Source organism: Balaenoptera borealis (genome assembly GCF_965194805.1).
Source record: "Balaenoptera borealis genome assembly, chromosome: 13".
Lineage (NCBI taxonomy): Eukaryota > Metazoa > Chordata > Mammalia > Artiodactyla > Balaenopteridae > Balaenoptera > Balaenoptera borealis.
In genome coordinates, this window is record NC_138870.1 from 48,070,423 (window position 1) to 48,092,864 (window position 22,442).

Here is a 22,442-nt window from a genome sequence, read left to right on the forward strand (position 1 = left end):
TAACCAATTTTTCACTTTAGTGGATTTGCTGCTTTTTTTTTTTCCTTTTAAACTTTTTATTTGGAAATAATTTCAAGCTTGCAAAAAGAGTTGCAAGGATAAGCAGTTGCTAGAACAAAGAACCTCGTGTTCTTTACCCAGAAGAACCTCATGTACCCATTACCCAGATTCACTGGCTGTTAAGATTTTGCTCCATTTGGTTTAGCATATTCTCTCTCTCATACATGTATGCATGTGTACTTATATAACCTCTTTACTCTTGAATGCTGCCTTGTGTGTTTCCTAAGAAAAAAGACATATTCCTGCATAACCACAGTATGGTTAACAACTTCAAGAAATTTAACATTGATATAATTGTGTGATCTACCAGCCATATTCCAGTTTTGCCAACTATTCCATTGATATCCTTTCTAGCATCATTTTTCCTGTAGTGTAGAATCTGGCTCTGGATCATGTATTGCATTTAGTTTTTCTGTCTCTTTAGTTTCCCTTAATCTGAAACAGTTCCTCAGCCTTTCTTTATCTTTTATGACATTAACAGTTTTTAATAATATAGGCCCTGATTCCCCCTTTTAAAATAGAATATTCATTTTCGATTTGTTGGCTGTTTTCCTCATGGCTAGATTCAGGTTATGCATCCTCAATTGGAATACTACATAAATGATACTTTGTTCTTTCCAGAGGCACATCATGGCCATTTCCCCCTCATTGGTGATGTTAGTTTTGCTCAGTCAAGGTGTTACCCAGCTTCTCCACTGTACAATTAATATTTTCCCCTTTGCAACTTATAAGCAGTCTGTGGGAATACACTTTAAGACCATGCAAGTACTTTTCTCTTTATTGAAAGGTTCCCTCTAAATTTAACATCCATTTATTTAATCATTCTTACCTGAACCAGTTTTCGTTAAGATTTGCCAACTCTGCCACTCTCTCCACATTTACCCTTCTCCTTCATTCATTTATCTCCTTATTTATTATCAGTGTCAACTCATGGATTCCAATTTTTTTCAATGGTTTATAATTGATTCCTGTCCTAAATAATTTTCATATTCGAATTGTCCCTTATTTGGCCAATGGTAGCCTATTCAAGGTTGTTTCTCTGGGTGTTTCTGAGGTCTCCCATCATTTTTTTTTTTTTTTTTTTTAATAAAGTCTCTTTATTCTTTTTTTTTAAATTAATTAATTAATTAATTTATGGTTGTGTTGGGTCTTCGTTTCTGTGCGAGGGCTTCCTCTAGTTGTGGCAAGTGGGGTCCACTCTTCATCGCGGTGCGTGGGCCTCTCACTATCACGGCCTCTCTTGTTGGGGAGCACAGGCTCCAGACGCGCAGGCTCAGCAATTGTGGCTCACGGGCCTAGTCGCTCCACGGCATGTGGGATCTTCCCAGACCAGGGCTCGAACCCGTGTCCCCTGCATTGGCAGGCAGATTCTCAACCACTGCGCCACCAGGGAAGCCCCTCCCATCATTTTTTAAGCACTTCCTTATTTTCTAGCATAGCAGGATATTCTAGATTCATCTTGTTCCAGTCTGGGATTCAACCATTTCTCTACCAAGCCCTGTTTTTTTTTAAGTAGGGAACAGTATTAGAGACCAAGATTTAAGTGTGCTCATTGCTACTGGGGTGTCTTTGCTTCTAGGCCCTGTCAGCAGAGAGTTAGGCATTTGTTTTGGGTTCACACCGACACCTGAAATTCCAGTCCAGCCCCATGGGGTTCTTCCTCGCTTTCCCTCATCTCATATTTTTATTTCCCTTCTTCCAAACAGTAAGTACTCTGGTTCCCAACAACATTATTTACTCATTTGCTCGATTCTACAATACACCTAAAAATTTCAGAATTGCTTCACCCATACCACTATCAAAAAACCTACGAAGACGAGTGTAGGGTTTATTGGCAGTCCTGCCCCTTCCCCCACCAAGCACGGGTATATAATCAAATATGTTCAAAATTGTCTTGGCTTAGTTTTTTCCCCCTTTAGTGTGGTTGTGTTACTGAAGTAAGCCAATAAGTTTGTTTCATTTGCTTCTAGTTCTTTTTTCTCTCCTCATACTTATTAACTTAATTTTTTGAAAATGTAGAACATCAGTATGCTTCTAAAACATCAAAACCATGCAAAAAGGTATACTCAGAGAAGTGTCATTCCCTCATTCCCTTTCCTGTCCAGGCTACCTTGTTCTCCCATCTCCTGTAGGTGATTGGCTTTGTTTTCCGATTTAGTCTTAGTGTGTGTATTTTTGTAAAGATAAGCCTGTATATATATATATATATGTGTGTGTGTGTGTGTGTGTTATTTCCTCTTATACAAAATATAGCATACTGTATATACTCTTTTGCATTTTGTCTTTTTCATCTAACAGTATGTTCTAGAAATGACTCCATATCAGGATTACTTCATATCAGATCATAGAGAGCATCCTTACTCAGCCTTGTTTGTTTGTTTGTTTGTTTTATTTAAACAGCTGCATAGTACTCCATTTTGTGTGGGTACCATAGTTTTTTGTTTTTTGTTTTTTCAAATATTTATTTATTTGCACCAGGTCTTAGTTGTGGCATGTGGGATCTTTAGTTGTGGCATGCAGAATCTTTAGTTGTGGCATGCGGGATCTTTCTTTTTGGTTGTGGCATACGGGCTCTTAGTTGTGGCATGAGGGATCTAGTTCCCTGACCAGCGATTGAACCCGGGCCCCCTGCATTGAGAGCGCAGAGTCTTAACCACTGGACCACCAGGGAAGTCCCGTGGGTACCATAGTTTATTTAACCAATTTCTTGTGTTTGCCATTTAGGTAGTTTCCAGTATTTTGCAGTTAAAAATACTATTGCAGTGACTAACCTTGTGCATGTGTATTTTTGTATTGTGGGAAGTGTATCTTCAGGATAAATTCCTTAAAAGGGATCACTTGCTGTGTGCAGGAGAAATGCATATGTAGTTTATTGCCAAATTTTTCTCAATAGGTGTTATTCCATTTTATATTCCTCCCAGTAGTGTGTGTGTGCACTTGTTTGCCCATAGCCTCACCAGTAGAGTGTGTTGTCAGGTTTTGGATGCTACAGTGTTTATGTGGATGAATCACATGAACCATCCCTTACAAAAGATTTATCTTTGTTTTTCTGCTTACAAAAGTGATATACGCTTGTTTTTAAAATTTCAGAATGAGGGTATTCCCTGGCGGTCCAGTGGTTAGAACTCTGCACTTCCACTGCAGGGGGCACGGGTTTGATCCCTGGTCGGGGAACTAAGATCCCACAAGCCGTGCGGTGCGGCCACAAAAATAATGTTCAGAATGAAATACATGGTGTAAACGTGGATGTTCCCCTTAATCAGCACTGAGATATAGTTTTCCTCAAAAATTTTTTGGCCTCTTTTCCGGGCGGCGAGTGGGGAGGGAGGGCGGGCAGCCTCGGGGCCGGAGCCCGGGTCCCCGCCCGCCCCAGCGCCCGCTGCCGGCTGAACCCCGCCCCTCGCGTCTCATCGTGGGTCGCGGTGGTCGGATGTGCGCCCGGGTTCGCGGGACAGGCGGGCGCAGAGGTCCCTTGTGTTGGCGCGGGTGGCTGCGGCGAGGTCCCGGCGCCTCCGCGGAGCATCGTGGGTCTGGGGCTGGGGGCGCCGCGGATTGCTATCCTCTCCGCACTTTCCCGGCTCTGAAGCCTCGAGAACACGGCTAGGCAGCAGTAGTTTAATGGGGAGTTTGCCTGCTGGGAACTAGGGGCCTGCTGGGGTCTCAGTTCTTGGCTGGCCCCGGAACACGAGGTTGCCAGGTGTGTGACGGCAGCAGGTAGGAGTGACCCGCTGGTGCAGTGATGAGCAGGAAAGGAAGGACAGCGGCTGTTGGCCTGTGAACCTAGGCAAGAATGATCAGCCGACACAGTCCAGACCAAGGTGGAGAGTGCATTTTGCTGTTAACTGAAATGTTTAAGTTGGAGGGTTGAACAAAAGCTGTAGGTCCGTGGGCCCAGCTCGGTCCTGTGCGTCTGGTCAGTGGAATAGACCTGCAGGTGTGGCTCTTGTCACTCTAGGACTGGCTTCAGGACAGTGTGAATCAGCAGTTCTGAGGCAGCAGGCGTGATACAGAAGTGTGAGCAGAGACCGTCTGGAATCCCCAGACTCCAGGGAAACTAAAGGTGACAGCCAGCCTAATGAAGAGGACAGGAGTTGGGGGCCGGTGGCGGTGGGGCAGGAAGGCGCCCAACGGCAGCGTGGCCCATCTGCGGTGGCAGCAGCCCAGCAGGCGCCCCTCACCTCAGGGCCCTAATCCTGGCTCCAGCCGGCTGGTCAGGGGAGCTGCAAGGTCTTCTGGGCGAGCAGAGCCCACAGTCCTGAGCTGTTCTTCTCTGTGTTTGGGTCATCTCCCCCCATCCAAGGGGAGAAATCTAGATGAGGTTTAAGAATCAGTGCTTTAAAACTGTGGATCTCGGAGTTGAAACCTCGGAAGACATGTTTTCAGCACAGGGTGTTAAAGTGAACGGAAGGATTCAACCCCTTTTCAAGAAGGGTGTCTCCATGTGGGCAGAACTAGAGAATAAATGGGTCTTGAATAAACAAAACAAAACATTTTTTGGCCTTGTGCTAATCTGTGTATTACTATTTATTTTTATAAGAATAGGATTATATCATATATTACTGTTTAGCAGTTTATTTAATTAATGTATTTCTGAGATCTTTACATATCAATACATACAGGTCTTCCTCACTCTTTTTAAAGGGCTTATAAGTATTTCATTATGTTGATATACTGTATTTCTTTAAATTCTACTGAACCAAGTGAATTAGTTTTTTAATTTTTGCTGTGGTGAACTGTGCACTTCTTTATAAATACATCTGTACACACTTATGTGAATATTTCTGTTGAAAAAAATCCCTAGAAGTGGAATTGCTATGGCAAAGTCATGAATCCTTAATTTTAATTATATATCACCAAACTACTCCAAAATGGTTGTACGTATTTATCCTTATGGTGACCACACATGCGACTGTCCTAAACCAGCTCTCTGTGCTTCTCTGCTGTCTCAGTTGGGAAAGCCGCTGGAGGAGTGGCTGGAGAAGACGTTGCCTGGCAGTGACTGGACACCTAACGCCCGGTTCATCATTCGTTCTTGGATTCGGGATGGCCTCAAGCCACGCTGCATAACCCGAGACCTCAAGTGGGGAACCCCTGTGCCCTTAGTAGGTTTTGAGGACAAGGTAAAAACCCTATGCTTCATTCATATCTCATATTATTCAGCTTTGGGATTGAAACCCTGGGCTAGCAGAACAGAGTGTTGATTGTGTCTTGATTCAGTCTGAGGCTTTGGGTTGGCAGGGTTTTCCCAGTGTTCTTGCATCTTACTGTGTCTCCTCCCTCCTGACCCTCCAGGTATTCTATGTCTGGTTTGATGCCACCATTGGCTACCTGTCCATCACAGCCAACTACACAGACCAGTGGGAGAAATGGTGGAAGAACCCAGAACAAGTGAGCAGTTCTTTGTTAGCCTGTCAAAGACCAGGGGAGGGTGCGTGTATAGTGGGGTGGTTAGGGGTGGGTAGCTGATCTTTCTTGGGCCTTTGAAGAGGATCTCAGGAGCTCTGTCTCCCAATTATATTCCATAGGTGAGCCTGTATCAGTTCATGGCCAAAGACAATGTTCCCTTCCACGGCTTAGTCTTTCCTTGTTCAGCCCTAGGAGCTGAGGACAACTACACTTTGGTCAGCCACCTCATTGCTACAGGTACCCTGGGAGATTGGAGATGGGGATGTTCTTAGGGAATGAGGGCCAAGACAGTACTTGGAAGAAGCTCCTGGAGAGGTGCTAGGTCTTGAGTTAGGAGTTGAGATGAAATAGGAAACAATTAGAACATGGAAGCTCAACGCAGAAAAAGGAAACAAGAACCTGAAGAGAGCAAAAGTCCAAAGCTAAATTTTGTAATGGGTAGAAGTAAACAGAAGAAGACCAGAATGCAGAGGAAGGATCTCCCAAGTTCTGTGCAGGCCAGCTACTCTAGAACTGAGGTTGAGGGAGAGGAAAGAAGAGTTAGTGGGTCAGAGAGGAAGGACATGATTTTTTTTTTTTTTATACAGCAGGTTCTTATTAGTTATCTATTTTATACATATTAGTGTATATATGTCAATCCCAATCTCCCAGTTCATCCCACAAGGAAGGACATGATTTGAACAGATGGTTCTCATTCTCCTTTTCTGTCCAGAATACCTGAATTACGAGGACGGGAAATTCTCTAAGAGCCGGGGTGTGGGAGTGTTTGGGGACATGGCCCAGGACACAGGGATCCCTGCTGACATCTGGCGCTTCTATCTGCTGTACATTCGGCCTGAGGGTCAGGACAGTGCCTTCTCCTGGACAGACATGTTGCTCAAGAATAATTCTGAGCTGCTTAACAATCTGGGCAACTTCATCAACAGGTGGGACCTGGTGAGGGATGAGAGTCAGCAGATGAGCCTGGGGTGGGGCTAGTAGACCACGTATGCTTGGGGCAAGTTAGTTGTAGAGATGTGATTTAGCAGAGTTGGTCACAAAGTGAATTTTTGCGAATTATTTTCTTATTAATGTTCTTTGTAGAATTGGAAATGTGTTCTTTCCTAGCAAAAAGGTTCACTTGCAGACCACTGAAAAGTTTGGCTGAAGAAGGGGGGTATTTTAGCATAGGGGTAGGAGACTTCTGCTGTACTTTTCAGTTTTGTTACTTCAGGCTCACATTCCATTATTGGTCCCTATCTCAGCTACTCTGCAACCTAAAGAAATATCCTCCATGGCTACACACGCTTTCAGGTTTGCTCATTAACCACATTGAACAGATAGTCCCTACTAGAGGATTTATTTGTCTGGTAGCAATTAATGCATATTTCAACTTGATCATTCTGAGTTTTTAACTTCTTAAAAATAAACGGTTGCTTAACTTTATTAGTTCCCTTTATATAAGGGATATCTGTATATAAAATGTCTGTTATGTGCAGAGTCATATTCTTAGGGGAGAGGGAGAATAAGGAATTAATTTGTTAAGTTTTGCCTTCCAGCTTGAGGGAGCCAGGTGGTTTCAGTTCTGAGAAAATGCAGAATTATGAAAATCCTGTCTCATTTCTCTAAGGAGACTGGGCAGTAACTCCTCTTTTCTCTCCCCTCTCCTTCCCTCCTCCCATCCAGAGCTGGGATGTTTGTGTCTAAGTTTTTTGGGGGTTTTGTGCCTGAGATGGTGCTCACCTCTGATGATCGGCGCCTGCTGGCCCATGTCACCCTGGAGCTCCAGCATTATCACCAGCTGCTAGAGAAGGTTCGGTAAGTATCTACACCTCTGTCTCAACTCAGTGATCTGCTGGCATGTTGAGAGCCCCATACTGGTCCCCCCAGAACCTTACGCCTTGGCCTGCATCCTTCCTTCCCAGAATCCGGGATGCCTTACGCAGTATCCTCACCATCTCTCGCCATGGCAACCAGTACATTCAGGTGAACGAGCCCTGGAAGCGGATTAAAGGCAGCGAGGCTGACAGGTAGGTAAGGAGGTAGGGTTGGCTCCAGGAATAAAGTGGCTGGTAGGCTGCGTCCTCCTGGGGGTTGTGACTAGTATCTTTTCTTCCCCAGGCAGCGGGCAGGGACAGTGACAGGCTTGGCAGTGAATATAGCTGCCTTGCTGTCCATCATGCTCCAGCCTTACATGCCCACGGTTAGTGCTACCATCCAGGCCCAGCTGCAGCTCCCACCTCCAGCCTGCAGCATCCTGCTCACAAACTTCCTGTGCACCTTACCAGCAGGACACCAGATTGGCACAGTAGGTCTCTGAGATTTGGAAGAGTCAGCCTCTCTCAAAATTCCTGCTTTTGCCATGCAGCCTCTGGGGAGGGGTCAGGGAAGAACTTAACTTTGGGCATGAGACTCTCATAGCTATTCTCCGAACCCCTTCCCCACTCATCCCCACTCTGCACTTAGGCTTGTTTCTAATATAAAGTCCTTGGTATTGGTTTACAAGCCCAGTGTTTTCTGTAGCTCATGTATCCTCACTGTCCTTCATGCCAGGACCCAAGGGGCAGGGAGAATACAAGGTAACCACTTCCTCAACACAAGGTGATAAAAGTATGTACACCTCTAAGCTTTTGCATCTACCTAGCATCATTAAATAGTTTAATTTTTGACCCTAGTGAATGCTTTTTCTGGATTCTATACTGAAATCAGCAGGTATTTGCTCAGTGTTACACTCTATAAAAGTTTTTTTTCTAGACCACTGAGTTCCTAAATGTCAGAAGTTGGGGTGGAGAGGCCCTCTGTATAGTCTGGTAGAGTTTATACCTAATCAGTGAATGATTCTGGAATTCTTTTTTTCACAGGTCAGTCCCTTGTTCCAAAAATTGGAAAATGACCAGATTGAAAGTCTGAGGCAGCGCTTCAGCGGGGGCCAGGTGAGAAAGCTAAAGACTGTGCCTCACCCACCAACAGTTAGTATCCTTCAGTAGCCCTCACTCATCCCTCTTTCCATCTATTGGCCCTGCTGCTTCCTCACTTCATTTTTCTTTCCTGTCTTAGCTAGAAGAGTCCTTGTCATTAAAGGTAATCAGTTTCCCCCTGAGATGTTATATAAAACTTGAGGTCGGGGGATGTTTATGGTAGCAGGTGCTAACTCTGTTGTTGATCTCAAGGCAAAAGCATCCCCCAAGCCAGCAGCTGTAGAGACTATGACAACAGCTGGACCACAGCAGATACAAGTGCTGATGGATGAAGTGACCAAGCAGGTATGGAGCTTAAGCCCTATGGGAGGCTGACCAGGCAGGCTTAGGTTCCCTATGGAGCTTAAGCCCTATGGGAGGCTGAATCCTAAATAGGTCATTTTTGGTCTCACTGTTGTGATTCCCCCATCCCCTCTTCTCTTAGGGCAACATTGTCCGAGAATTGAAAGCACAAAAGGCAGACAAGAACCAGGTTGCTGCAGAGGTGGCTAAACTCTTGGATCTGAAGAAACAGTTGGCTCTAGCTGAGGGGAAACCCGTTGAAACCCCTAAAGGCAAGAAGAAAAAGTGAAAGTGAGAACTTGGCTCCTGGAAAGTCACTTTAATGGATGTGGACAGTAATAAATAAATGTACAATCTCTATATACATGCCGAGACCCTCTCCTGTCATCTACCCTAAGTTTTCCCCCTACTGAATAGATGGGGGTGGGAGGGGTACATCGTTGGCACTGGTGAGAAGGTGGTCAGTAGATACTTCCAGGAAGGGTCAGAAGTGGCCCGAGGGGGAAGTGCTGGTCCCAGCCGTTCACGCTTGGTGCAGATTAACCATCCGGTCAATCAGAGCTCGGCGAGTCGCCTCCACTTCCCTGGTCAGGCGCTCAATTTCCTGCTTGAGCCGTTCGTTCTCTTCAGCTAGCTGTGCCACTTTTCTTTCATTCTCTTGTCCTTTCTCCTTCATGTGCTGCTTTCCAGCCCGTGCCGGGGACTGGCCACTGTGTTTCCGTTTCCTGGGTCTTTCTTGGTCTTCCTCTTCTTCCTCCTGAGCCGGGGAGCTCTGACTGGAATCCGGAGAGCTGGGGCTCTGGGAGGTGCACGTGACCGCTGCTCGTCCTGGCTCCTCGGTCAGCCAAGCCAGGGAGGCGGGGTCAAGAGTGGTGAAGGTTTTTGGTCCTTCCTTCAAAGGAATGAGGAAAGGCAGAGTAGGTGTTAATTAGCTGAGAAGGGACAGGCAGTACCCCGCAGCCCCCGCCCCCCCCGCCCAGCCCAGCGTTAGGCCTAGCATTCTTACCTCCTCGTTTCCAGGGGGTGAGACACAGGTACCCCCATTTTCATCTGAGGACAGCACCTCCTGCAAGTCCTCATACCAGGCCTCCAGCTCCCAGCTGGACAGTGTCCCGAAGGAGAAAGGCAGTGACTCAGCTGCCATCTCTGTGGCTGGATCAGGCTCTGGGAAAGGACATACTCAGGATAGTGGGGCGGGGGAAGAAGCTCCACAAAGCCGTCAGTCTACAGGTTGGCACACTGGCCTGCTGCCTGTCTGTTTAGGTAGATAAAAGTTTATTGGAACATGGCCACATCCATTTATTTACATATTGTTTACGGCTGCTTTTATGAGACAACAGCAGAGATGAATAGTTGTGACACAGACTGTTCTGTGTGGCCCTCAACGTCTAAAATACTTACTGTCTGACCCTTTAAAATTTACCAACCCCTGATCTAGAATGATATTCCCTCTTTGCTTTTGCCCAGCACCTGAAGAAGCAAGTGCTTGGATGTGCATTCTTATGGGTTCCTAGTAAAAGTCTTCAGCCCCCCTTGGGGAACTCCACTGGTTGTTTCCAGGGGCAGTCACCAGACCATCTGTGCTCCTTTCTCCTCCTGTGTGGGGAGCTTGGACAAACAGTTCTTGGGTCAGTCTAACCTTGTTGGGGACTGAGGTGTGGTGAGACCTCACCTGACTGCTGACTGCTCACTCAGAGCCAGCTTTCAATTAGGACATGCTCTAAGAATAGTGATTTGGTCACCTTGTTAGGGGCAGGTCAGGAGGATGGACGTGGCCTAATAGCAAAAGCCTGCTCAGATTCAAACTCTCCTCTCCCACCTTCTCTAGGTGTTTTCATAATTTCTTAGGGTCCCAGTAAAGGGGGCCTAAGCAGCAATTCTTAGAAGCTGGTTTTGGGAAAGGGTTGGTTAAGTTTACCTGCTTTCAGGTGTGGTGATGTATGAAGATACACTTCCTTCTGGAACACTGTGGGGATCAAAGATAAATGTTAGCCATTTCTGGAAGTGGGGAGAGAGGCAGGTTCTTTTATCTCCAGCTTCCTACTGCTCCTTCCTTACTTCCTGTCTTATAGAGTATAGTTAGTTATTGGTTCCTGTAGCCATTTCTAAGGACAGAGAAGAGCCTGACTTCCTTTATTTTTAGTTGCTGACATTTGTAGTCCTGATTACATAATAGCAAAATCCTGGCCAACTCAGCTTTCTCTAAATTTAAGGCAGTCCTCAAATCTGCCAGGGTAAGGACTGGACTACAGGGAAGGGAACAAATCAAGTGGCATTTTCCTAATTCCATTCCCACGCTGACATCCTCCAAATGTGTATTTCCAGTCTAGAACCTCTCCTGGGACCTCCAACTCTATCTAACTGCTTACTTGCCATTCTCTTTTTGGATATCTAATATGCATCTCAGACTGAACATGTCCAAAGACAAACTCCTGCTAATCTTCTCCTTCCAAGGTCTTTCCCGTCTCGGTATACAGCAACTTTAGTTGCTTGAGCCAAATACCTTGGTATCATCCTTGATTCCTCTACTCTCACACCCCACAATCCAGTCCAAACCACCAGCAAAACTTCTTAAGTCATTCTTCAAAACCCCAGAATCTAAACACGTCTCACCAATTCCACTGTTTCTAATCTAGATCAAGTTACTATCATCTCTCTTGGGTGACTGCAGAAACCTCTTGACTGCAGGTCTCCCAGTTTCTGCTTCTGCAACCCCTCCCAGAGTCTATTCACAACAGCACCCAAAGTGAGCCTTTTAAAACTTAAGTCAGGCTGTGTCATTCCTCTGTTCAAAACCTTCTCATTTCACACATATTAAAAGCTAAAGTCCTTAAAATGGCTTAGAAGGCCCTCCACAATCTGCTCTTTCCTTGCCCTGTTTTTCTCATTGACCACTCTCCGTCTTGCTCACTCTAGTCCAGCCAACTGGCCTCCTGTTCCCTGAAGATACTATGCATGCTCCCACCTTAGGACCTCTGCTCTTGCTATTCCTTCTCCTGGAAAGCTCTTCCTTCCACATATCACATGGCTTACTGCCTTGCCTATTTTTAGGTCTTTCATTTAAATACCACCTCAGTGGGGGAATCCCTGACCACCCAGTGTAAACTGTAACCTCCACTCAGCATTCTCTACCCTTCCATGCTTTATAGTTTTTTTCTATGGCACTTAACATATTTGCTTACTGTATGCCTCTTCCCACTGAAATGTAAGCTCTGTGAGAGGAGAGATTTTTTTTCTCTCTTGTTCATGGATAAATGCTGGGCCCCAAACTTAACCAGCATAGTAGGTGCTGGTTAAGTATTTGTTAGGAATCAATGGATAAATCTCCCCAATCTCTCACAGGAAAAGGAGGACGAAGCCCAGAGGCAGAGCGGCAGCTGCCTATCCCTGGGGACTGTAGATGCAGTATCGTCCTCAGTGCTTCTCTACAGGGCTGTCCTCCCTGGGGAACCCTCCTTGCTTTCCAGTGTGTGGGACATAGCTTTCATCAGCAGTGGAGCCCCGGGCCAGAGGGCTGCAGAGCCAAGCAGGGGGCTGACCTGATGCAATGGTTACACAGAGATCAGCTGGAGACAGGACAAGGGGAAAGAGGCAAGGACCAATCCCAGGGGAAGGACAATCCACTGGGAGACCTCCAAATGGCTTCCCACACATAAAAGATCCAGGATGCTCTCTTGTGCAGAAGGCTTAGGGACCTCTGGGGAAAAGGAAAACTCATCTCTGCTCCCTGTCCATCGACACCCCTCTTCCCAAAGGCTTGTGTCAGTCTCTTTTAAGATTCTCTCCTCTGCAAGGGTGCAGAAAGAATGTCCTGTGGAGGGTCCAAAAGCCCCATCTACTGACGTGGCTATGCTGGCCCTGAGACGCTCCGGCTGAGACAGGATTGGGGGTGGGGGAGGGGGAGGACGCTGGTGGCAAAGTGGCGGCAGCGGCCTGAACCACTGTCAACCAGGCTTCTCGGCGCGGGGGTGTGTCCTGTTGCCCCGCCTCCCACCCGGCAGGCCTAACGAGGAGGCTTGGGGTCTGCAACGGGAGAGAAAAAATCTTTCTAGGACAGCTGGGGCCCCTTCCCTGAACAGCACAGAGTAGGGCCTGTGCTCCGGGCAGTGACGGGATGCTGCTGTCGTGCGAAGGAAGAGGGGTCTGTTAACACTACTTCTGAATGAAGGCTTCTCCTCATCCCTCCCCCGGACGGTCACTTCACTTCGTTGCGGAGGGGGTGGGACCACATCCTTAAGAGCGGATGCCCTAACTTTAAGGGGATAACTGGTGTTCACGAGAATGGGAGGGTAAAAGGTAGATGGGGGAATCAGTACTCGCCTCTCTCCTCAGGTTCCGGCTCTGATTTTGGCTCTGTCGCTGCCACCCGCTCATCTTCAACATGATACACTCTACGCCTTAGACTCAAGCCTCTGACCCCGATAGCGCGGAGCTGAGCTCTTTTAATAGGGCCTTGCCCTCCTCTCCGGGGGCGGATCCAGAAGCCTACCAATCAGAAAGCGGCACGCCGGCATTGGCCCCGCCTCATACCTTACATCCGCCACTCAGGAGCCCCCAAGGCACCGCCCCCATCGCTCGCTCCCGCTTGGGGGTCGACTTAGTGTTGGACCCGGAAGCGGCTTTGGGTCACGAGGCTTCGCGGAGGAGGTGAGTGAGTCATGCGCGCGCGCGGAGGGGAGAGCTGGCGGGGGAGGGGAAGAAAGGGGGGCGGGGATGATGCAATGTTTGGCAACCGGTGTCTGCGCGCGCACGCGCAGGGCACTACAAGGGTGGTGGGAGGTGCGGGGGGGGTGGGGGAGAGGAAAGAGGGCGGGGCGCCAGCTCCCGGCACCCAACGGCCCCAACAGCGCTCAACCGTGATCGCCCCTAGGCTGCGGTGTGAAGCCTCACTGCAGCTTGTCTCCCTCAAGAGCTCTTGTTCCGCCCACCTGACATGAGCCCCCGTTTTACCTCCTCCACAGAGACTCCCATTTTCTTTGCCCCTCATCCCCTCCCAGCTAGTGGACACAAGGTCTTTTAAACCTCCGTCCTTTGAAAATTTGCATCCAACCACCAGGGTTGTTTGCATCTTCTTGAGTCTTCCTGAAGGGGTCCTCTCTTTTAGCTCCTTGGCTCCCTCAAAAGAGGCCAAATAACTTGAATCCCCTTGGTAGTCATTTTCAGCTCCTCCTCGCTGAAGAGCACCCTTAAACTCTTATCTTTGTAAAGTTTTTGATGAGCCCTTGGCATGCCAGAATTCATGTTCTTTGCCGGGTGGCCCCGATTCCCACTGTTTCCCTTATCACCTTCCCCCGTGGTGCTCTGGTGCCCTTCACCAAAGATCAGGCCCGCCCTTTTCAGTGTACCAGACCTGCAAGTCCTGTGACTCCCTGCTGTGAGGAGCTGGGCATAGGCCTCCTGCTTTCTAGGTGTTTGGGCTACAGTAGGGCTGTGTTGCCTGGAACACTGCGTGCACGTGAGTGCACGACTGCCTTGGACTGGGTTGTCAGGAGCCCAGATTCTAGCCTCAGCGGTCCCTCACTTGCCCAGGGATCCCAGGCCTGGCAGCTAATCTCCCCGTGCTTCACCGTTCTTGTTAGTAAATAAAAGATAACGAGTTGTGGAAGTAAAATGAGAGAATTACGAACTTGGAGGCAGCTTGAACAAAAGTGAAAAGCACCGGGGAAAATGCAAAGTATTTTTCTAGTGCCATTAGGTAGAAAACAGAGGCCATATGGTGGCCTGTTACATATCCTGTCATACCCTCATGGGGGCAGCCGGAGTTTGTCCTAAGTAGAAACTGTCAACAAGGCTGGTTGTGGCTGGGTGGCAGCTTCAGGCGGTGGTGTGACGGTGACAGGTCCTTGGCCAGGCCTGCACCATTGCTCCAGAGCTCCGTTTCTCCTTCTGTAAATGGGGGTGGGGGTGGGTTGGAGCAGATGGTCTCTCCTGGCCCGAAGACATGACCAGGTTGTCAGTGACAGGCAGAGGTCATGTGACTTGACAGGCCGGGGTCGTGTTGTGACTTGTTGACCTGGGGAGGCGGGTCAAGTCCCAGCACACTACCCGGGAAGCCTTTGGGGGCGGGGCAGGGCAAGTCGCGACTTTCATCTTTTGGGGCCGGTTCCTCCCGGACCTGGCATTCCTGGCTCCCCCAACAGATTGTGGCTTCGGAAGGGGCCCCTCCCGGGGGAGGGCTGGGATTGGCCACTAGTGGCCTGGGAAGAGGCTCGGATCCTTCCGCGGAGGCCGGGGGGGGGGGGACGGGGGGGTGGGGCCCGCGTGGGGTGTTTGTTCTCTTGGGGATTAATGGGGGGTTGTGGGGGAGGGGGAGGCGCGCTCCCGCATGCGCACTGCGGCCCCTCCAGTTGGCTCGTCCTTGTCCGCTGGGCGGGGGCCCGGCCCCGCCCCTCTCCCGTCCGGGCAGCGGCGGCGGCAGCGGCGGCTGCGGCGGTAGCGGCGGCAGCGACGGCGGCGGCGGTAGCAGCCTGCGCGGTGCCTTCTGGGAACGGAATCCCCAGGGCTGCCCCTGGCCCCCATGGCGCATGCGCGGGAGGCCGCTCGGTGATCCGCGGCGGCGGCAGCGGCGCTTCCTGCTAGGACCGGCCGGGGCCGTACCGGAGGCTCGGGCTCCACCGACCCTCCTCCCACTCCCTCCCACTCACCCTCTGGGCCGCGACTGCGCAGGGCGGGGCCGGCCGAACCATGGGCCGCGGTGAGTGCAGGGCCCGGCCCCCCCACCCCGCCCCTCCCCCTCCCCCTCCCCCTCCTTTCCCCTCCCCTCCTCTCCCCTCCCCTCCTCTCCCCTCCCCTCCCTACCCTCTGCCCCCTCCGCGTCCTCTCGGCCCCTTTCCCTGGCCCCATCCCCATTCCCCCGCCCTCACCTGCCCCCACCGTTTTTCCCTCTCACTGCTTGACTTTTGCCTTCTTCACCTCCTTCCCCTCAGTGCTTCGCCCACCCTCCGCCCGCCCTCTCCCCAAGTTCCTTCCTACTTCGTGCGCCTTCCCCTCCTCCCCAAGCCGAGGGAAGCAGGCTGGGTGACAGGCGCCTTGTTATGAGAGGGAAAGTTTAGAAGCCGCCGGTGTGGGGTGGGAGCGATGGTAAGGTTGGAGAGGATACTTGCAGGTTTGGGGGGCGTCCCCATGTACATCAGAGGAGAATCCTTCTTGGAGGTAATTTGAAGCCAGTGGGACAGGAGGTGCTGAATCCCCTTGCCTTAGGCTTGGGGGAAAATTGGGAGTTTCTGAGAATCGTGGGAGAAGACCCAAATGAACTAGATCAGTGATTGTCTAGTGGAGCCAGGCATGGGGGGAGTTATGCTGGTACCACCCCAGCGGGCAGTTGGGCAATTGCCTGGTGACCTGTGGGGCAATCTACTTTTTATATGATCTTCCTGAGGGGGAGGGAACAGCAGGGGCCAGACTCTCTGGGAAACTTCCTAGTGGCCTGGTATTATAGGAATTAGCCCACACTCTTGGCTGAAGGTTTCTCTCCTTGGTGGGACAAAGGGGCCTTACCCTTTATATGCCTAGGGATTGGGCTGTGATTCCTTGGTCCCTGGAACTTGAGGCTTTGACCCTCTGGTCCCTAGGGACTGGACATGGAAAGGATGGTTGTGGACTCAGCTAGCAGATCCCTGAGATCTTTCTACCTCATATTATTAAGGATCTTTCCCGTGAGAGTTTCCTGGGCTGTGGTGCTTTCCTAGCTTGGGCAGGTTCCTGATGGTCCCTCCTCTCTCCTGTGTTGCAGGTGTGGGCTAAGCCGGCGGCCCCGGCTTTAGACTGGACCCCACAATGTTTGCAGAGATGTTCAGGTAGCCATGGTGGGATGGCAGAGGGTTCCCCCTCATTCTGTCTCCCAGCTCTCCGAGGGTTTCCCCTTGCCTCCGAGTCCTCTTGAGTCTCCCCACAACCTTTGCTTTTCTTAAGTACTCCCTCAGGTACCCAGCCCAGTTTAATCCTCCTAATGCCACATGGATGTCTGTGTTATCAGGCACGTGGGAGCTGATTACACACAATGAATGGGGGCAATGAGAGCAGTGGAGCAGACAGAGCTGGGGGCCCTGTGGCCACATCTGTCCCCATCGGCTGGCAGCGCTGTGTTCGAGAGGGTGCTGTGCTCTATATCAGGTATGACTCCCCAAAATTCCCCAGTTTCTATCCCCAGGCCCTTCAATTGCCTGTTTTCTCCCATCCCTCCTCTCAAAGCCCAGATTGCTGGTGCCCTGTTGCTCTCCTCTGTTCCTCCTCCTTCCTCAGCCTTTTTGCTCTCTGTGTCTCTGGCCCTTTGCATTTGTTCTCTCTGTCTCTTCCTTACTCTGCCCTTCCTAGGAAGGTATTTGACTAACGAACTGTTCTTTAAGAGTCTCTTCCAATTCAGTGTCATCTAATCCCATACTCTCTGACCCTGTCCTCTCCCAGCCCAAGTGGCACAGAGCTGTCTTCCTTGGAGCAAACCCGGAGCTACCTCCTCAGCGATGGGACCTGCAAGTGCGGTCTGGAGTGTCCACTCAATGTCCCCAAGGTCAGAGTGGTGAGGGGAGCCAGAGAGTACAGGGATAAGCCGAGAGACTTAATGCAAATCACTGACTGTGGTAGCTCTTCTCACAGATTCTGTTCCCTCAGGGTCCCTGTCCATGCTTCCACCTTGCAGGTTTTCAACTTTGACCCTTTGGCCCCGGTGACCCCGGGTGGGGCTGGGGTGGGGCCAGCATCAGAGGAGGACATGACCAAGCTGTGCAACCACCGGCGGAAAGCCGTTGCCATGGCAACTCTGTACCGCAGCATGGAGACCACCTGCTCACACTCTTCTCCTGGTGAATCTTTTCCACTTTACTTTACTTTAGAGACTGAGGAAAACTTAAGGGCCTGGAAGAGGGATGGTGGGAGGAGCTTTGTGAGAGGGAAGCAAGGAGAAGGGTGGAGTGGGGAGCTGCTTGGTGAGAGGAGGGCACAGGGAAGCTGGGAATTTATGGGAGAAGGGATGGAGAAGACAAAAGAAAGTTCTTGGAAGGGGAGCCACAGGTTGATCCTTTGTTTCTCATTTATTGCAGGAGAGGGAGCGAGCCCCCAAATGTTCCACACTGTGTCCCCAGGGCCTCCCTCTGCCCGCCCTCCCTGTCGAGTTCCTCCTACAACTCCGCTTAATGGGGCTCCTGGCTCCCTTCCCCCAGAACCACCTTCAGTTCCACAGGCTTTCCCCCCTCTAGCAGGCCCTGGGGGGCTCTTCCCACAGCCAAGGCTTCCTGACCCAGTCCCCTCTGGAGGCAGCAGCAGCCCTTGTTTCCTGCCAAGGGGCAATGCTCCCTCTCCAGCTCCACCTCCTCCACCTGCTATCAGCCTCAATGCCCCCTCATATAGCTGGGGAGCTGCTCTCCGATCCAGCCTGGTGCCCCCTGACTTGGGCTCTCCTCCAGCCCCCCATGCCTCCTCCTCACCACCTTCTGACCCTCCTCTCTTCCACTGTAGTGATGCCTTAACACCCCCTCCCCTGCCCCCAAGCAATAATCTCCCTGGTCCCCCTGGCCCCCCTGGTCCTGCCACTCAGCCACCAGTGTCTTCAGCCACTATGCACCTGCCCCTGGTCCTGGGGCCCCTAGGAGGGGCCCCCACGGTGGAGGGGCCCGGGGCACCCCCCTTCCTTGCTAGCAGCCTACTCTCTGCAGCGGCCAAGGCACAGCACCCCCCCCTCCCCCCTCCCAGCACTTTACAGGGCCGAAGGCCCCGTGCCCAGGCACCCTCAGCTTCCCACTCCTCATCATCGCCCCGTCCCTCCCGTCCCTCTCAGCGTCGTCCCCGCCGCCCCCCAACTGTACTGCGATTGCTAGAAGGGGGAGGCCCTCAAGCCCCTAGACGGAGCCGCCCTCGGGCCCCCGCTCCCGCCCCACAACCTTTTCCTCTCCCTGAGCCCTCCCAACCGATTCTCCCTTCTGTGCTGTCCCTGCTGGGACTCCCCACCCCTGGCCCTCCCAACTCTGATGGAAGCTTTAACCTTTTGGGGTCAGACGCACACCTTCCTCCTCCCCCAACCCTCTCCTCAGGGAGCCCTCCCCAGCCCAGGCACCCCATCCCGCCCTCCCTGCCTGGGACCACCAGTGGCAGCCTCAGCAGTGTGCCAGGTATGTGAGTGTGATGGAGCCCTTCCTCCCTTCGGGTGGAGAGAGACAGCCAGGGCATTTATGGGAGAATTGAGAGAGCTCTGAGGTGGTTTTCTGGGTTGGGGGCAGGGAGGTTGGATTCTTTGGATGCTGGGAGGAAGGACCTCCCTTGAGCTGAACCTCTCTTTTTCTTTGCAGGTGCCCCTGCCCCACCAGCTGCCTCCAAAGCCCCCCTAGTCCCTAGCCCTGTGCTTCAAAGCCCATCCGAAGCGCTCGGGATGGGGTCGGGCCCAGCCTGCCCTCTGCCTCCCCTGGCTGGTGGGGAGGCTTTCCCGTTCCCCAGCCCCGAGCAGGGCCTGGCGCTGAGTGGAGCCGGCTTCCCGGGGATGCTAGGGACCTTGCCTCTCCCTCTGAGTCTGGGGCAACCTCCGCCTTCTCCATTGCTCAGCCACAGTTTATTTGGCGTGCTGGCTGGGGGAGGGGGACAACCTCCCCCTGAGCCCATGCTACCCCCACCAGGGGGGCCTGGCCCTCCCCTAGCCCCAGGCGAGCCCGAAGGGCCTTCGCTTTTGGTGGCTTCCCTGCTTCCACCACCCCCCTCAGACCTTCTTCCACCCCCTTCCGCACCCCCTAGCAACCTCCTTGCCTCCTTCCTGCCCCTGTTGGCCCTGGGCCCCACAGCTGGGGATGGAGAGGGATCTGCAGAGGGAGCCGGGGGTCCAAGTGGGGAGACATTTTCAGGTTTGGGAGACCTGCCCCCCTTGCTGTTCCCCCCCCTTTCAGCCCCCCCCACCCTCATAGCTTTAAATTCTGCGCTGCTGGCTGCCAGCCTGGATCCCCCGTCGGGGGCGCCCCCCCAGGTGAGGATGAGGGTGAGTGGATGGGACAGAACCAGAGGTAGAATCAGAGATGGGAGCTGGGAATCAAAGGCTTTCAGTTTCATGTCTGAGCTCTTCCTCAGGGTCTTTGGGGAGGGCTTAATTCTTGGCTGGGGGTAGGATGGCTGCAGCAGCTGGGTCTGTATTTAATAAGCATGGCCTACTTCATGTGAGGCTTCAGTGGGATTGTACATATGAAAGTACTCTAAACTTATTGAATACTTTACACATGTAAATGTAATAACTATTCTTTCCCCTTAGCCCTGTGTCCTGAGTGCCCCCCAACCTGGACCACCTACCTCCAGTGTCACCACGGCAACTACTGACCCGGGGGCCTCCTCTCTGGGCAAGGCCCCCTCCAACTCAGGGAGACCCCCCCAACTCCTTAGCCCTCTGCTGAGTGCCAGCCTGCTGGGTGAGTCTGAGGGAAGTCTCTGGTGTGGGAGAGAAGAAAGGAAACAGAAAAATTGAGAGTAGAGGCTGGATGAATTAGGGAAGAAAGTCTCTGACCACCGGGTAAAGCCTAAAAGAATAATAGGGTCTGCTCAGCCTAGGGAGACCCTTGACTTTACAATTCCTCAACAGGTGACCTGTCTTCGCTGACCAGCAGCCCTGGAACCCTCCCCAGTCTGCTGCAGCCTCCTGGCCCTCTTCTCTCTGGCCAGTTGGGGCTGCAGCTCCTCCCTGTGGGGGGAGCTCCTCCACCCCTCTCAGAGGCTTCTAGCCCCCTAGCCTGCCTGCTACAGAGTCTCCAGGTGAGGGTATGGGTGTGGGTGTGTGTTTGTTAGGGAGAGAAGTTTTTCCCAAACTGGAAGTATAGACATTCTGAGTTACAGTACCTCTGCATTTGAGACGCACTGAGATTTTGTTTTGTCTGCAGATCCCTCCAGAGCAGCCAGAAGCCCCCTGTCTGCCCCCTAAGAGCCCCACCTCAGCCCTTGAACCGGAGCCTGCCCGGCCTCCCCTCAGTGCCTTAGCCCCACCCCACAGTTCTCCCGACCCCCCAGTCCCTGAGCTGCTCACTGGGAGGGGGTCAGGGAAACGGGGCCGGAGGGGAGGAGGGGGACTTAGGGGCATTAATGGTGAGGCCAGGCCAGGCCGGGGCCGAAAGCCTGGCAGCCGGCGGGAGCCTGGCCGACTGGCCCTCAAGTGGGGGGCACGTGGTGGCTTCAATGGACAAATGGAACGGTCCCCAAGAAGGACCCACCACTGGCAGCATAATGGGGAGCTGGCTGAAGGGGGTGCTGAGCCCAAGGATCCATCCCCTTCTGGGCCCCCTTCTGGGCCCCATTCTGAGGACCTTAAGGTGAGTGCAGAGTGATGGTGGCCTGGGCACAAAGACTCTGAGGAAAGGTTGAGGCCAAGGCGCCTTTTCCTAACTTTTCCTACACACACAGTCTGTCTTTTCTCAGGTGCCCCCAGGGGTAGTCAGAAAGTCTCGTCGTGGCCGGAGGAGAAAATACAAGTGAGTATTGGGCCCACCACAATACCGGCCTTTCCGCACATCTTCTTGGGTTTATAGAAATAGTTCAAGAGTGACTTGGCTTTCAAAAAGGCAGATACTTGCTTGAATATGAATAAGGATATTACGCCTTTACTATCCAAATGTAGAAAGTTTCCCACCCAAACTCTGAAATTCACCTGGTGCGTGGGGAGGTGTTCCTGATCATGTGCCCCTTGTTGCAGCCCCACCCGGAACAGCAACAGCTCCCGCCAAGACATTACCTTGGACCCCAGCCCCACAACCCGCGTAAGTGTGCGTCCCTGTGTGGGTGGGTGCGAGTGCCTGTACAGGGTGAGGCAGGAGGAGAAGAAGGTCAGTGGGAGTGGGGAGAAAATAAAGGACTTCCTGATACCTAGCTGTTTGATCACTTCTTTCAACTTCCCCTCTTGTATAGGCGGCTGTCCCTCTGCCTCCCCGGGCCCGCCCTGGCCGTCCTGCCAAAAACAAGAGGAGGAAACTGGCCCCATAGCAGCCATACCTGGAGCTGGATCTGACCCTGACTGGGGAGAGCTGAGTGCTGAGCCTTGGGAGCCCCTGCCAGCCACGTGCACCTGTGGACAGTGGGTGGGGGCACTACTCCCCACTCAGAGCACAAATGCAACCCCTTCCCCACAATCCCATCCTGAGCCATTGCAGGGGGTAGGGAGGTCACCCCCTCCCCCCCAAAGCCATGTCACTGAAAAGGCCTGGGGGGGGGTATATGGCCCTCTCCCCACCAGGCTAAGGGGAACACCCCTTTCCCCAGGTCTTTTATTTGTTTAAGTTATTTTTGCACAAATGACTCTTTTATATTTAATTCGACTTCATTGCCTCCCTTCTCGAAGCCAGCAGGCTCAGTTTACAAACCTGTGAGCTACTGTTGGCTGCTGCCCTCCTTCCCAGTGAAAGGTACAAAGCAATAAGCATCATGCACCCTCCCCTCACCCCTACGACACCCCTCTGCCTCTGGCTCAGGTTGCTCAAAGCACAGATCCCCTCTTACCCCTGTCCCCAGGTTTGAAACACATAGCCTCATTTCAAGGTGTAGCCAGCTTCCCTCTACTTTCCTCTGGGATATAAAAAGGGGGTAAGGGGGCAAAGAGAGCCATCTGGGTCTCTCCTCCCATACACACTACACTGCCCCTTCTCCCCCCATCAAAACGCTCAGAGACGTTGTGATGATGCGACTGAGGATTATGCAACGTGGTCCAACCGGAGCGGCCAGCATGACCAGCTGTCCAGGGGCTGCCTCCTGCCTTTTCTTTTGTAAAGACAAGACCTTTGGGAGTTTTAATTC

General features: G+C 51.8%; 4 protein-coding genes across 12 annotated transcripts in view; 2 read left to right on the top strand and 2 right to left on the bottom strand.

Annotated features, from left to right (window-relative positions):
- The window catches only part of MARS1 (methionyl-tRNA synthetase 1), a 19,609-nt gene extending 10,532 nt beyond the window's left edge, over positions 1-9,077 (top strand). The window contains exons 12-22 of one of the 5 annotated variants that reach the window (XM_082350215.1): positions 5,010-5,180; positions 5,353-5,448; positions 5,586-5,703; positions 6,179-6,392; positions 7,132-7,263; positions 7,371-7,475; positions 7,567-7,753; positions 8,307-8,414; positions 8,503-8,526; positions 8,616-8,708; positions 8,848-9,077. In XM_082350215.1, the coding sequence (XP_082206341.1) occupies positions 5,010-5,180; positions 5,353-5,448; positions 5,586-5,703; positions 6,179-6,392; positions 7,132-7,263; positions 7,371-7,475; positions 7,567-7,753; positions 8,307-8,414; positions 8,503-8,526; positions 8,616-8,708; positions 8,848-8,994 (1,395 nt within the window). In that variant the 3' untranslated portion in view covers positions 8,995-9,077. Of the gene's footprint in view, positions 1-5,009; positions 5,181-5,352; positions 5,449-5,585; positions 5,704-6,178; positions 6,393-7,131; positions 7,264-7,370; positions 7,476-7,566; positions 7,754-8,306; positions 8,415-8,502; positions 8,527-8,615; positions 8,709-8,847 lie in introns of those variants that run through there. The other 4 variants (XM_082350217.1, XM_082350214.1, XR_014233288.1 and 1 more) reach the window with 4 other exon arrangements.
- Positions 9,010-9,849, bottom strand: DDIT3 (DNA damage inducible transcript 3; the record flags this gene model as incomplete). Its single annotated transcript, XM_082350273.1, has 2 exons — positions 9,010-9,597; positions 9,712-9,849. 2 exons carry the CDS (start codon positions 9,847-9,849, stop codon positions 9,229-9,231), a joined length of 507 nt encoding a protein of 168 aa, XP_082206399.1. The 3' UTR covers positions 9,010-9,228.
- A 768-nt stretch (positions 9,850-10,617) lies between these two features.
- On the bottom strand, positions 10,618-13,088 carry LOC309609162 (DDIT3 upstream open reading frame protein; the record flags this gene model as incomplete). Its single annotated transcript, XM_082350274.1, has 2 exons — positions 10,618-10,671; positions 13,026-13,088. The coding sequence occupies 2 exons, from the start codon at positions 13,086-13,088 to the stop codon at positions 10,630-10,632; spliced, it is 105 nt and encodes a 34-aa protein (XP_082206400.1). The 3' UTR covers positions 10,618-10,629.
- Positions 13,089-13,252: 164 nt separating this feature from the next.
- Positions 13,253-21,809, top strand: MBD6 (methyl-CpG binding domain protein 6). Of its 5 annotated transcripts, none has more exons than XM_082350203.1 (13): positions 13,253-13,352; positions 16,438-16,501; positions 16,681-16,817; positions 17,109-17,211; positions 17,341-17,503; positions 17,741-18,805; positions 18,983-19,656; positions 19,924-20,077; positions 20,248-20,417; positions 20,543-20,968; positions 21,075-21,127; positions 21,349-21,412; positions 21,561-21,809. In XM_082350203.1, exons 3-13 carry the CDS (start codon positions 16,705-16,707, stop codon positions 21,633-21,635), a joined length of 3,060 nt encoding a protein of 1,019 aa, XP_082206329.1. In that variant the 5' UTR covers positions 13,253-13,352; positions 16,438-16,501; positions 16,681-16,704; the 3' UTR covers positions 21,636-21,809. The 5 variants fall into 5 exon arrangements, with proteins under 5 accessions (XP_082206329.1, XP_082206328.1, XP_082206332.1 ...); XM_082350202.1 differs by lacking the exon at positions 13,253-13,352 and adding an exon at positions 15,036-15,399; XM_082350206.1 differs by lacking the exon at positions 13,253-13,352 and adding an exon at positions 15,036-15,399 and having other exon boundaries at positions 18,983-19,644.
- Positions 21,810-22,442: the final 633 nt, after the last annotated feature.